This window comes from Cervus canadensis, chromosome 3 (assembly GCF_019320065.1).
Source record: "Cervus canadensis isolate Bull #8, Minnesota chromosome 3, ASM1932006v1, whole genome shotgun sequence".
NCBI classification, from domain to species: domain Eukaryota; kingdom Metazoa; phylum Chordata; class Mammalia; order Artiodactyla; family Cervidae; genus Cervus; species Cervus canadensis.
Genome location: NC_057388.1, coordinates 102,110,079 through 102,125,304, shown reverse-complemented (window position 1 = coordinate 102,125,304; position 15,226 = coordinate 102,110,079). Strand labels below are relative to the sequence as shown.

At 37.4% G+C, this 15,226-nt stretch overlaps 1 protein-coding gene across 4 annotated transcripts in view; it reads left to right on the top strand.

Annotated features, from left to right (window-relative positions):
- Window positions 1–15,226, top strand: part of TPK1 (thiamin pyrophosphokinase 1) — a 354,923-nt gene that overhangs the window by 147,339 nt on the left and 192,358 nt on the right. For all 4 annotated transcript variants that reach the window (XM_043463952.1, XM_043463953.1, XM_043463950.1 and 1 more), the window contains exon 5: window positions 12,530–12,602. In XM_043463952.1, the coding sequence (XP_043319887.1) occupies window positions 12,530–12,602 (73 nt within the window). The remainder of the gene's footprint in view (window positions 1–12,529; window positions 12,603–15,226) is intronic.

Sequence of the window (15,226 nt, the reverse complement as noted above, 5' to 3'; positions counted from 1 at the left end):
AGATCTGGGTTCGATTCCTGGGTTGGGAAGATTCCTTAGAAGTAAGGGAAAGGCTACCCACTCCAGTATTCTGACCTGGAGAATTCCTTTCACTGTATAGTCCATGGGAGTAAGAGAATAGTTTTTTTTTTTTTTTTGGTAATATTTAAAAGGGTTTCATTATTTGAAAGCACAGTTTTGCCTTAAGAATGCAATCATAGAATTTTTAAACAATTTCTTCGGTTTGTCTTTTTTTTAAAAAATATGAAATTTCTGAAGATGTATTCCTTTATTAAAAAATACCGACAAATTTATAACCAGGAAAAAGTGTTTTCTGACTTGACACATAGTATTTAAAAAGGCAGCTGAAACTCAGAAACTTAGAATGCAGTGTTCTTTGTACAGCTATGATCATGTTTTTTCCTTCATGCAAAATTCACTTACTTGTCACTAGCGGCCTCTAGTGTGTATTCAAGTTTTTTCTTGCTAGGTTGTAAAGTAGTAGGCTATTAGTAACTAGAGAGCAGTTCCATGTGCTAGGAACAAGATAAACAACTGTAGTTTCTGTCATCTTAACATTACATCAGTCAGCAGATAGAATATTCTCACATAATGATGTAGCCTGGTGATCCCTATTACCAGTAATAGGGCGTTCATAGTGAATTTCCTCTGTGTGGCGGTTGTTCTCCAAGCACACTTCTGGTATGGTGGGAGAAAGCAATGATGGTCATGCACTGCTCTGACACATTCTGATGCTTTTAATAGGATGGAATCATGTTAGGATACAGGTCACAGAAGTTACCAAAACCAGAGATTTTAGTCAAATCATACAGCACAAATCTGAACAAATGTCTTTATTTGTTCAATTTTAAACAAAACTGTATTAAGTGCTTTTAAAACTAATCATATTTACAGATAATAACAATACAAGTTAGTTTAAATGAATCAAATCTGAATTATTTAGTGTTTACATTGGGTTTTTTGGTTTTAACTTCATATATTCCTTTTTGTTTTTCTTAAAGGCACTCGTCTCTAATCCTAACTTATCCTCCCACTTACAGGTGTCATTCAAGTTTATGATAATGAACTTAGAGAATACAGGCATATGCAAAATGAAAGATAAAAATAACCTGTAATCATCTATATTTTTATGCACACTTGTCAGTTTCCAATTTTCTTTTTGTTTTTCTTGTGTGTGTATATATATATGTGTGTCCATATGTAATAAAAATTTTATGCATACAATTTTTTATATCATACCTCTATTATTACCATGGTATTATGAATCTATTATGTCATGAAATATGAAATTTATTTGTTACATTCTTATTTATCTACCATTCTCCATATATTAGGAATGTGTGTTGTTCATAACTTTTTATAACTCTGATGAGTAAAACTTTGTGATGAGTTGCTGGCACTTAAAATAGATTCTTGGGAATTAATATATGAGGTCAAAAGTTACGTATTAAAAAAAAAAATTTAATCTGAGTTGATGGTTTGCTTTCCAAAATTTGTGCTTATCTTCGCTTTAATCAATGATATAAGATCATATACATTTCTCTCCATGCTAGCCAGCTTTGTTAATTTTTTGCTGCATAATGCAGGAAATTATGTCCAATTGCTATTTTAGCATATTTTGATTTATCCTGCCATTCCACATGAAAGAGATCATTGTAGGAACTTGGAATGCAGCAGGCAACAAAATGCCTATCTTCTTTGAAACTTTATGGAGTTAAGGTCAGATAAATAGTGAAAATATAAAGGGCACTACCAGTGATGAGAACAGAACAGTAGACCCAGGGGTTGAACCCACATGTCTCGCAGCTCCTGTATTAGCAGGTGGATTCTTTACCACTGGCCACCTGGGAAGCCGTTTTGTTAGATATTCTTTAGATATTCATTTTATTGGGTATTAATTTTCTAATGATTTTACAATTTCAAGGTGACCTAAACCTAAGCCATTATCATCAGATTATTAATTCTTTAAGATTCCTTTAAGACAGAAATCGTTATTAAATGCCATAGAGATCTTCCTGGGCTCTAGTCCCTGTCTTTTAGGATAATGGTTCACACATCCGTATATGATGGATAGAAGCAGCCACGTACAAACAGAAACTCCCAAGGATAGTAAATGCAGCATATACTTTAGCAGGTCAGCGTATGTCTTAAATTCTTCTGTCATTTTCTTACGTAAGGTTTAATTCCTGCTATGGAGGATGCTGTGAGGAAGAAGGAAGAATAAGAATTAAAAACACTTGTTTTAGCAGAATGGTTAGTTAGGCAGCTTATTATACTTGGCTTTGGAATACTTGGGAGGAACGGACAACCTATTAGTGACCCTCATGGCATTTACCACTAGCTGTATTTATTGAATTCTGTGTATTATATCTCCACTGAATCACAGAGAGTCAAGCAAATAAATTACACAAAGTAATTCACTCTCTGTGAGCTACCCTTTTATATTTGTTAAGGTGAAGAATTGGCATTAACCTGTATATATGCTTTGAGGCTTTTTCATGTTTGTAAACAAGACAAGATGAAACCTTCCATTCTGCATTATGTTGAGCTTAGCATGATTCCCCTCCATATAGATAGCATTTTCTGGCCCTGCTCTGCACCGTCACCACAACTGCCTTCTAGGAAAATAATCCCATACCTTACTTTCTATTCAAAGAACCTTTCTCATTCCTTTCTTCTCCTCACCGCTTTTGGATAAGAAGTACTTACAGAAAGGGGCAGAAGGGGAAGGTGACCTTATACCTTGAGTGGGAGGAAATAGTTACCTGTACAACTTGTATTGTACATCACATGCAGTGCTCTTTTCTGGAGCTTAAAGAAGCACGAAGTCATTTTTCTGCACTTTGGAGATTATAAGACCATCGGCCACATGTGACTGGAAGATCAGCTGTCATCTGGGAAGTGATTAATGATGTATGTGCATATGCTTTTCCTCCACATCCTAGCTTTTCTTTGACCACTGTGTCTACTTTTCTTCTTTTTTTGTTGACTGAATGCAGGCATTTTTTTTTTTAATCTCTCATCTTCCTGTGATGATCTCATTCATTTATAGCTTTTCCTGCAGGATCAGCTGTTACCAAGTCTCCACTTCCCTTTCTCCAACTGGCCAGCTTCCCCTAGTCTGGCACATCTGTGTTCTTCTGGAGTATTCTGTGCTTGATTTGTAACGCCAGTGAGTGTCTTCTGTAGTATCCAGATTTAGACTTTAGGCAGTTTGGATCTGTGTTAACTTTGGTATCTGCAGCGTGGCACACATTGTAGATACTGAATGAACCTTTGACAAGTTGAATTAAGTATCTCATGTGTGGGAGACTCACAAGTGTATAATTTTACCTCTAACCTCTCCTCAGCACTCTCTCTGCATTTACGACTTACAGCTGAGCTTGGTCACTGAAGTATTCTGTAGTCTCAAACTCCACCTGTCTAAATATCTAGTTCTTATTATTTTGTCTTAATGGGGAGTATTAAGAATGGATAAGGAAGTTGTGGTACATATACACAATGGAATATTACTCATGTATAAAAAGGAATGTGTTTAAATCAGTTCTAATTAACTGATGAACCTAGAGCCTACTATGCAGAGTAAGTCAGAAAGAGAAAGACAGATATCATATTAATGCATATATATATATGAAATCTAGAAAGATGGTACCAATAATCCTATGTGCAGGGCAGCAGAGGAGACACAGACATAAAGAACAGGCTTTTGGACTCAGTGGGAGAAGGAGAGGGTGGGATGATTTGAGAGAATAACGTTGAAACATATACATTACCAAGTGTAAAATAGATAGCCAGTGGGAATTTGATGTATGATTCAGGGAACCCAAAGCTGGCACTCTCTGACAACCTGGAAGGATAGGGTAGGAAGGGAAGTGGGAGGGGGGGTTCAAGAGGGAGGGGACACAGGTATGCCTATGGCCATTTCATGTTGATGTATGGCAAAAACCATCCCAATATTGTAAAGTAGTAGTCCTCCAATTAGAAAAAAGGTAAAACCAAATTTCTGAGGCTTAAATCTTGCTTTTAGTCTTTCAGAATTAAAATGGTTTTCTGTTTTTGGAGAATGTTGACAGAAATGTTTCAAAAGATGGACCGAACCATTTTTACAGATGTCTTAATGACTAGTCAGTCTTAATGGAATGGATGTTCCTCAAATGTGGTGCCTTGTTAGAGAATTCCACACTGAATCACTGTTCTTGCCACGTGTATAATTGAGCAGCAGTTAGCCCAGTCTCTTTATCTCTTATCCCCAAACCTCATTTCTGTCCTAAATTTTGATAATGAGTCTTTTAAGAATAGTATCTTGCAGGAATGATGAAAGTGAATTAAATGATAAGAGGCTGTGTGCTTAAGTGTAGTTTATATTATAAATTTTGTTTTCTGGAAACTCACTGTATAAATATGATGTAGTAGAATAAACCATCTTTTTACAAAGTCTCTTATTTAGGTCTTGACACATTATTCACCTCAGAGAAAACTTGCCAGATTGTATGCAATATATAAAACTTTATTTTAATGACTTGTTTATTATCTTTGATGATGTGTTTTATGTGATTCAGTGTATGCATACTCTTTGGTTCTCATGTTTTTAGTGTAAATATTGTGTAAATTTTACTTCTGTGGTCCTCATTTCTTAGTGTTTTCATCTTTCTTCAACTCTTTCTATAGCAAAGGAAGCAGTACATTTTGGGCATAGGGTTAGTATTAAATTTTAAAACTACTTCCCTTCTAAAACCTTTATACCTTAGATTTTGCTGTTGAATTTATTTATTTATTTATTTATTTATTTTTTTATATCTCATCCTTCTTTGGCACCTAACTAGACAGGTCATTAATTAAACATGTAAACTGGTTCTCTGGAATGGAAATAATCTCATTCCTGAAACTACCGACGGGTTATGTAGTTTTCTGAGCTTTGAAAATCTAGCAGAGCCACAGAGGCAGACCCAGTTCATCTTTCTGTGTGGAGGAAATGCATTCCCTTGTGTCATGAAAGCCCCTGACATCACATTTTCACCACCTGCATGCATGTTCAACACAAAACTGCCAGCACTGGGGAGGCAGTGAGATGATTTCTGAAGTGACATTCTGATATATGCTTGATATGATTGTAGTAGTGTCTTATTACCAAATGTTATACTAACCATTACGCTTTTTTATTAAATATGTGTTTTATAAGGTTGCTGTTAAATGTTATTTTACAGAATAATATCTGTAACATTTTGGGTCCTGATTCACACTTGAAGTTATACATTTGTCAGTGAGAAAATTAATTTCTAAAATATATATGTTTCAGTATTTGAGGTGTGCCTGAGCTATAAAATATTATAAAATTGAATTGGTTATATTTGCATTGTGTATATATAAATAAGTATTAAATATAATTCAAACATGTAATTTGGTGGGGCAGTTTGTTAGTGTGAATAATAAGTAGGATAAAATATATCTAGAAAAATTGAAATCCATAGCCTACTCCAATGGCATATGATTGAATTTATTTAATAGCAATTTTATTGTGTATATATAGATGGAGGTTTTAGAGTCTCAAATAGTTTATTCTCTTTGTGGTCATACTTCATTCCAGGAAGTACTGATTTATAATTGATGACTTTGAGCAAGTGAGAAAAGAGAATACTATGTGTCATGGAATATACTTTGTATGATTTCAATCCCATTAAATCTATTGAGTCTTACTTTTGGCCTAGAACAGGAGTTGGCAAACTATAGGCTGCAGGCCACCTGCCTATAAGTGATACTTTATTGGAACATAGCAGTGCCGAACTACTGTTTTCCTATTTTCTACAGCCACTTTCTTGTTATCATGACGGAGTTAAATAGTTGCGATACAGACATTAGAGCCCACAGAAGCGAAAATGCTGACTGGGTCCTTAAGAAAACAAAAAAATATGTTGGACCGTGGCCTAGAATATGGTCCATTGTGAAGAATATTCCATGTGCAGTTGAGAAGGAATGTATATACCTACTGTAAACACAGGCATACCTCAGAGATACATAATTTAGGTTCCAGACCATTACAATAAAGCAAATATTGTAATAAAGCAAGTCGCATGGATTTCTTGATTTCCCAGTGCACATGAAAGTTATGCGTGTAGTCTGTATGTAGTTACTGTATGCAGTCCGTTAAGTGTGCAATAGCTTTATGTCTTAAAATACAATGTGTGTGTGTTGCTCGCTCAGTCATGTCTGACTCTTTGCGACCCCACGGACTGTAGCCCACCATACTCCTCTGTCCATGGAATTCTCCAGGCAAGAGATATGATACTGGAGTGGGTAGCCATTTCCTTCCCCAGGGGATTTTCCCAATCCATGGATTGAACTTGGGTCTCCTACATTGTAGGTAGATTCTTTACCACTGAGCCACCAATGAAGCTCCTAAAATACAATATATATACCTTAAATAATATTTTTTTTTTGGTAAGAATTGCTGGCCATCATCTAAGCCATCAGTGACTCAGTCTTTTTGCTTGTGGAGGGGTCTTGCCTCAGTGATGATGACTGTTGATTGATGAGCATGATGGTTGCTGCAGGTTGGCGTGGCTGTGGCCATTTCCTAAAATGAGATAACCATGAAGTTTGCCACATCAATGGACTCTTCCTTTCTTGAACAATTTCTTTGTAACATGCAGTGCTGTTTGACAATGTCTTACCCACAGTAGAGCATCTTGCTTATAGATGCTCTTAAATAGATGGGGTAACAATGGAAACAGTGAGAAACTATTTTGGGGGGCTCCAGAATCACTACAGATGGTGACTGCAGCCATGAAATTAAAAGATGCTTGCTCCTTGGAAGAAAAACTATGACCAACCTATACAGCATATTAAAAAGCAGAGACATTACTTTGCTGACAAAGGTCCATCTAGGCAAAGCTATGGTTTTTCCAGTAATCATGTGTCAACGTGAGAGTTGGACTGTAAAGAAAGTTGAGTGCTGAAGAATTGATGCTTTTGAACTGTGGTGTTGGAGAAGACTCTTGAGAGTCCCTTGGACTTGCAAGGAGATCCAGCCAGTCCATCCTAGAGGAAATCAGTCCTGAATATTCATTGGAAGGACTGATGCTGAAGCTGAAACTCCAATACTTTGGCCACCTGGTGTGAAGAGCTGTCTCATTTGAAAAGACCCTGATGCTGGGAAAGATTGAGGGCAGGAGGAGAAGGGGACAACAGAGGATGAGATGGTTGGATGGCATCACTGACTCGGACATGAATTTGAGCAAGCTCCGGGAGTTGGTGATGGACAGGGAGGCCTGGCGTGCTGTAGTCCATGGGGTCGCAGAGAGTCGGACATGACTGAGCAAGTGAATTGACTGAGAGCATCTTGCAAAATTGGAATCGGTCCTCTCAAACCCTGCCACTATTTTATCAAGTTTATGTTGATAAACTTAGTTGATAAAAATCATTTATTGTCATTTCAGGAGTCGTTATAATATTTTCACCAGGAATGAAGCTTTCTGGAGCTATCTTCTCCCCATGGTTCCATTTTATAACTTTTCTAGCGCTTCAGCCTTCCTTAAAATTAATCTCGGTCTCCTCTAGTTAGGGAGGCTGCGGATCTCTGAGTTTTCCTCATTGTGCTCTAAGCTGGAAACCGCCTCCAAGAAGAAAGCTGAGGAATAAGAGGGCTCATCTTATTTGTTCCCCATTTTTCAGTGCTCACTGTCCTGAGCTGCCTGCTTTCCACTGTCTGAACACCATTGTTTCACATATTTTTTCTGATTCTCTAAGTGGTTACAGTGAGAGATTAATTCCCCTGTCATGGGCTGATCCATCAAATTTACATTGTGTATTTTGAGTTAGAGTGCTCAGTTACAGAGTTGAATATTCATTTGTTTGTATGTTTACTGCCTAGAATGAAATGTACTTTCAAGAAGTCTCATATGATTTCATAATTGTGCCTCTCTTTACCGCTTCTCTATTCATTAAAATAAACCACAAACCTCGAAGCCTAAATAGAGCATGCCTGGGGATTGATAGCTTATGGTATGGAGTAGCTGGGCACTCACCCTGCTGCTTCATTACCATGCAGCTCCGGTTGGATGTGCAAGTAGGACAGATTTCAAATAAGGGCCAGGATTTGGGGAGAAGTAAAATTGCATATTCTAGTGGAAGTGTAGCAAGGAAGTTTTTCCTTTGCCAGGCAAGGTAATCCTTCAACTCAGAAAGGAGGAGAACACTTACATTAACCTAGAGTTGGGCAAAATCATCTAACACAACGTCTATTTTATTATAAAGTGTTGAATGTCTCACGTAATTTATTGAGTCCTGTACTGAAAGTGAAAAACAGGATGAATTTGATTGTGTCGGTAACCGTTGCGATCTTGTGGCTGCCTGGGATCCGCCCAGCTTCTCTGAGAGAGTATGTATTGTACCTCATATCACTAGCTTGGGAAGAGATTAAAATTCAAAACTTGAGGTAGCATTTCTACTAAATGCTTATTGCTTTCACACCACTGTAAAGTCAAAAAGTCTTAAGTTGAACCATTGTAAGTCAGGGATCATCCATATTTAAATACCTTTCATACTTTTCTTAGAGACTCAGTAAAACAGTTGAACTGATGGCATCTATAAACACAGTCAAAATGCGGTACCATTTCACTTACTGTTTTTTAGATCACCCTTGGGTTTTTTCCTTTGCTATTAAGTTAGGCAGTTTTGCAGAGAATATTAGCTCAGATCTTTGAATGATCAATTCCTGTGCCTTTAGACTGGGTACCATTATTATTATTTTTTTTCTTGTATCTGGAGCCATCTTCTTTTTTAACACTATTTTCAAAATTTCTCCTCCTAATATATTTCTTTAATGAAGATTCTCTCCTTTCTAATGCAAGGAGCAGAAATCCTTCTTTTCTTCTGTCTCAGTGCTACTTCTATCATATATACAGGTTGGCTAAATTACCACTGATTAATAAAACCAGCAGGAGGATAATGCAGTTATGTAGAGAACCTTCTCAGTAAGAAACTCTTATTCCATTTCGTAAATGCGTGTGTCTGGAGAGCTGTAGACTTGGCTGTTAGAGAATAAAGATGGTGCTGCCTGGGTGTGAAATTTGGTTCTCGCTCTTGTTAGCCTTCTAACCTCAAGCAGGTGAGTTCGCTTCTCTAGTAATACATTTTATTTTAACTGAATGGCTTAAATCCTGCTTACTGTGTGCCAGGCATTTTCTAAGTGCTTTACATATATTAGCTCTTAATCCTCACAAGCATTGCGAATTATCCTCATTTTACGTAAGGTGAAATGGAGCTCAGAAAAGTTAAGTATTGTGGACAAGCTAAGAATTAGGGAGTGCACATCCTAATAAGTTTATGTTGAAATTGTCTTTCCTGGTACTTTTCCACTGGTCTCTTTCCCTTTCGTTCCTTTTCTGGCCTTTCTCTTCCCTTTTTACCATTTTCTCCCCACCTCCCCTTCTCCACTCCTTCCCTCCTTTCCCCTAATTCTTCACATTCCTCTTTTTGCCCCTAACTTTTTTCCCCTGACCCTCCTCCTCTTCTCCTTTTTTTGCAAGATTATATAAGTGAATTTGCATAATTGCTTTCCTTCATTAATCATAGAGTAAGAAAAAAATCTAATACTCTTTAAGATGATGCATCCTAAGGGGATAGATGTTCAGCTGACTACATTTGTTAGCCTTTATTTTTCATTTTTATTTACTGTCAAAAAATACAGTATTTGGAAACTGCCAAATTAATTCTAGATATCTGAGGGGCTAAACTTTGTAGAGGAACATAGAGTCAGCCTTATTAGAAAGTTGCATGATTTGGACTGCGCAGAACCAGAGCCCTAAGTTTAAATGGCTTCTCTACATGGTGAAGTAATGGCCAAATTTACTTCTTAGATTTCTGTTCTTTAAAAGGGCAGTGGTGGTATTGGAGGGCTGATTCCCTTTATCTTTTCCAGCAATATCTCAATATTTTTAAGTTGTTCTAACAGATTACCATAGACTGGATGGCTTGTAAATAACAAACACTTCTCCCAGTTCTGGAGGGTGGGAAGTTCAAGGTCAGAGTGCCAGCAGAGTCATTGCATGGGGAGGTCTGCTCCCTGTTTTATAACCGGCTTTCTTCTTGCTGTGTCCTCAGATGATGGGAAGGGGAAGAGAGTTTCTGGGGTTTCTCTTCTAAGGGTACTCATCTATTCATGGGAGCTCCACTATTTTAAACTAATCACCTCCTAAGAACATCATTTAGGTGTTAGGGTTTCAGCATATTAATTGGAGGGGGACACACACATTCAGACCATAGGAGCATGACGAGGCTGTGACCATATGTGTTTTAGTTTGCGTATGGTTTAAAGGGGGCTTCCTTGTTGGCTCAGAGGTAAAGAATCCACCTGCAATGCAGGAGATGCGGGTTCGATTCCTGGGCCGGGAAGATCCCCTGGAGAAGGGAATGGCTACCCACTCCAGTATTCTGGCCTGGAGAATTCCATGGACAGAGGAGCCTGGTGGCCTGTGGCCCATTGGGTTGCAAAGAGTTGTACATGACTGATCGACTAACGCTTTCATAGTTAAATAGTGGTAGGTGGAGGCATTTGGAAGAAACTTTGAAAATGAATGAAATTTTGCAACAGGAAAAAGAAGTGATACAAATTAACAGTCTATTTTTTTTTTTAGTCCTTAGAAAGATATCAGGAAGGGAGTTATCTAAGTAGGTATAAAATGAAATTGAAAATCATAGCTATCTATGGTAGGGACATTTTGAGGAGAAAAGTTTGTAAGGAAATGTTCAAACCAGGCAAGGTAATTTAAAAACCTAGATATTTTACTTCCCAATTTTACCTTATTCTGAGTGAACTGTTGCTTTTGCACATGGTTTGATGTTCAGTGAACATTTCTGAAATCAATTGATTGAAACTTTTAATAAGTATTAATGTTTAGTGAAAAGATAAAGCCATGCAGTGGATGTGGTACGGAACTCTATGGAAGGACTTTCTCTCACCTATTTAGTCCTAAGAAGATGAATAGCTCAAAGAAGAGTTGGTCCAACATGGACGGAGTCAACCTAAGAATTAACAGTTCAGCTGGGTAGTTGTTGTTCAGCCACTAAGTTGTTTGTAACTCTTTGTGACCCCATGGACTGCAGCACATCAATTGGGTTAAGAACTTAAAATCATCTTGCAAAAGAACAAGGTGGGTTTTTAAATATTCCTCTTTATGAATATCATCTTGAATGTGTACACGGGGTGTTCTGAGTCAGAGTTCTGTGCTCTAGTTTTATAAACCATTGACTCATGCAGCTACAGATCAGTGGTCCTGTGCGAATAGCCGCATATTCCTATCTGAAAGACGAGAAAATGAGATTTTCCCTCAACTGTTAAGTAGGGGGTGGCAGCAGTGCCTCTCTTGAAAGGCTCTCTGGGGACATTTTATGGGCCTGAATCTTAACCCAGCCCAGCTTTATATCAGTGACGTTTCTCCAGCAGAAAGATGTCTCCCTGTGTCTTGTCTTTTGTGACCCAGGGATGTCTCTAGGTTCTGGACTTTACCTCTTTTGACATGTAACAGCCAGCAGTAATATTCGGTCTCTAGGAACCTATTTATTTCTGTAATAATTTGGCCATCTTGAAAAGACATACAGAAGTTAGACTAGGATTTTGAATCAAAGCAATTAATGGGGTAAAAAGCCAGATCTAGTTTTTATGGTTGGTATATGAAGAGCAGAATATTTCTGAAAGACATGAAAGCAAGCATTCTCTTCCTTATCTCATATATACTTTGTAAGCTCAGAAGCTAGAGCGTTTGGCAGGAACACTAAGTCCAGGGATGCTTTATTTCTCCACAGTTAGGTATTTTTAGTGGGAAGAAATTCTACCAGGTCATACAGATGTCTTATAATAGGAAAGGATGGCTTATACAGTAAGGGAGATTTTCCTAAAGGAGTTCTGAAAATGGTAGGGAAGAGAAAAAAGGTAATCATGATAGAATTAGAAACATCCATTTGGAGAATCCTCTCCTTCTATTTAGTAACCATGATCTTTGTGGTATTGCAGACAAAACGAGAAGACTCCTATTTCTAGAAATATGTCAGTAGGCTATTTGGAAAATGTTTTTAAACTGACTTACGCACTACAAAAATGCCTCATCCTCATTATTATTTGTTCTGTTAAAATCTATTCAAAGTTTTGAACTGATGTGAAGGTATTTTTCAAAGTTTTGTCTATTTGTAGAAAGTACTATGCAAAGACTTAAGAGTCCTTGTGTTAGGGTTTTGAACTGGAAGCTTTTGTTAAAGCAGTAATCTTCTTTAATCTTCATCTGTCTTTTTAAGCAAGGTAAATATTGACTGATAGTGAGACTAAGTTGACACATTATTTGGGTACCTGGACTTCCCCTCAGTCTAAGTGAAAATTAAGTGCATAAGATATAACATCCCATTCACTCTGAAAATAGACTCTGTTTCATTTTCCTTTTGAGTACCTTAGCTCTGTCTCTGGTTCTTATCATCATAGTTTTAAAGGTTAGCTACTAAAGAACCTTAAATAGTTGACTTAACTTGGAACTCTTTCTTTCAGCTTTCTGCCTGAATTCATCAGTGGAGACTTTGATTCCATTAGGCCTGAAGTTAGAGAATACTACGCTATTAAGGTAAACCATTAGCACTTTTATATTTACGGTCTTTTCTTATGTGATTGCTTTTCCTTTTCCTTTTTTTTTTTCTGTTTTTGTTGATGTATGTAGGGATTGAGAAACTCATTTTTCTTGGTTACTTTGTTACTTAAAAAGTATTCTTTCTAGCAGTTGTCCTACAGGTTCAAATGGAAATTTAGAAAGTGACAAGTAGAAACACAGTCTTAGAAAGTTTATGGCCATTAGATAAGCATTAGTGCTTAGTCTTCTGAGCATGTATATATTAAATGAATTTATAGCTTTTGATTCATTAAAAGTATACTGTGTTGTCTACATCTTCATTAGTTATGTATTTTTCACACATCACTTTAAATTTCATTTAATGAATAGTACTGTATTTTGCTTAAACAGTTTCCAACTGATGTACATTTAAATTTTGTCCATTTGTATTGCTAGTGAAAAAAAATCTTTGTAAATGAATTTTTGTAAAAATGCCTTATTGTACATTCCTAGAATTTTAGAGGGCTTCCCTGGTGGCGCAGTGGTAAAGAATCCACATGCCAAAGCAGGAGACGTAAGAGACTTGGGTTCAATCCCTGGGTCAGGAAAGTCTCTTAGAGGAGGAAATGGTGACCCTCTGCAGTATCCGTGGCTGGGAAATTCCATGGACAGAGGAGCCTGGCCGACTAGTTCATGGGGTTGCACAAGAGTCAGGCATATCTTAGCAGCTACACAGCAACAACCACAGAATTTTAGAACCAAAGGGTTTTTTTTTTAATATTTAGTTTTGTTAAAACTATTATTACTCTTCTGAATAACACTTCATTAAAACTTGAAATTAGTAATAATGTAGAGCTTATTAAGGTGTTCATTTTGTCACTATGGTGCCAGTCTTCCAAAGATCTTTGCCACTTAAGAACATACAAGTAAACTATTTGAGAATGATAGAAGACAGAGTAGTGTCTTATACTAATTAATAATTCAAGCTTTCACGGGCTTTAGAGGACAATGCAAGGTTTTTAAAATGAAAATTACAGCATCAGCGATTCTTCTAGCCACAGCACCATCATCTGTGTTATTCTGAACTGGCATTAGTAAATTATGCATATTCTAAAGAAAAAGCAATTATTGAGAGGAGCTTTAAATTCTTTGTGAGGCTTGAGGATAGATGAGATAACTTCGTAAACAAGAGGAAAGCTTTCGTAGAATGGAAGTAAAAGAAGAGGAAGAGCATGAAGCAGAGGAGGGAAAAAGAACAAAAGGAAGAGAAGAAAAGGGAAATAGGAATCTAGCTGAGGAAGCAAGTTACCAAGGTTATAAAGTGTAGCCTGTTGTGATGGAAATTCTGAGGCCAGCAATGAATGCAGGTCTGTGCACCCATGCCATCCACCCAGCAGCTGATCAGACCTCCCATCCGCAAATGAAGACTGTTCCCAAGTCGGTGTTTGATATTCATGCTCAATTACTTTAACATTGGCATGTTGCTGTTCATTCCCCACAGCCTCACTTCTCATTAACTCCGTACCTCAACCTCGTTGGGACGGAAAGCCCTCAGCCTTGCTTACAAACCAGAGTTTTGCCAATTCATAGACATTAATCATATTTTCAGGAGCTGAAGAAACAGCAGGAGAGGCAGGGACAGGCAGACTCAGAAACCAGTTGAAGATCTGGCCAGATGTGTCTGTTTTCTCTCTCTCTCTCCCTCCCTTTCCCCTTTCCCCTCAACTCCCCGCCCCGCACCTGCCCCAGCCACCCACCCTCATGCTTCGGGCTTGCCACAACTGCAAGTGTCGTCTGACAGTTCCTGCAGAACATAAGGGCATAGCTGGAAAGAATGGAAGCCAGGGTGTTTTCTCTCTGAATGGCTCAGGGGTAAAGGGGAATTTTGAGTTAATACCTTTAGATGAATTTCTCTTGCATTTCCTGCGTCACTTTTGATTTTAATCTCCAAAACTCATTTATGTTTGTTGAGGTTTAGTTCAAGAAGAAAGACTAACTGAACCTTATAATTCCTACATTGCATACTTCTAAGTTGATGGAGCACAATCAATTTTTCTTTTTTTTCCCTTTATGTGTAGATGAGAATTCATTGCTTTTGAATTCTTTGGCTGTGTTCCTACAGGGCGCCAGTGACGTCTTGTAGAAGCTCATGTGGAGCACATGGTGAATGTTTGGCTGTGTTTAATAATGATGGTAATGACAATAAGTTAATGCACTGTTACACACAATTCATGTAAGCCATTATCTCCAACTGAAGCACTTGATCTGTTACAAGTGAAAGGAGGTTATTTCCACTTTCATACACTTTTTTTTTTTTTTTTGCACCTGGTCTGGATCTTCAATGAAGGTAAAGCTGAGGCTCTATTGTGGAAAGTAAATTAAAGAAGAAATTTAAAATGCTAAATTTTTGTTTAAAGCATGAAGCAGATTCGTAGCCAGCACTGATTCATAGGACTTTAAAATTGGTTTGCATGATAAACTTCTGAAAACACTAAAATATCAAGTGGTTGGTTTGTCAGCTTCTGAACAGAGTATATCCCAGTTCTTGCCATTTGTATTCACTAGTTATTACTACATAATAAATTGTCCTAAAATGTAGCAGCTTAAAACAGCAAACAATCAGCCATAAAAAGGAATGTGTT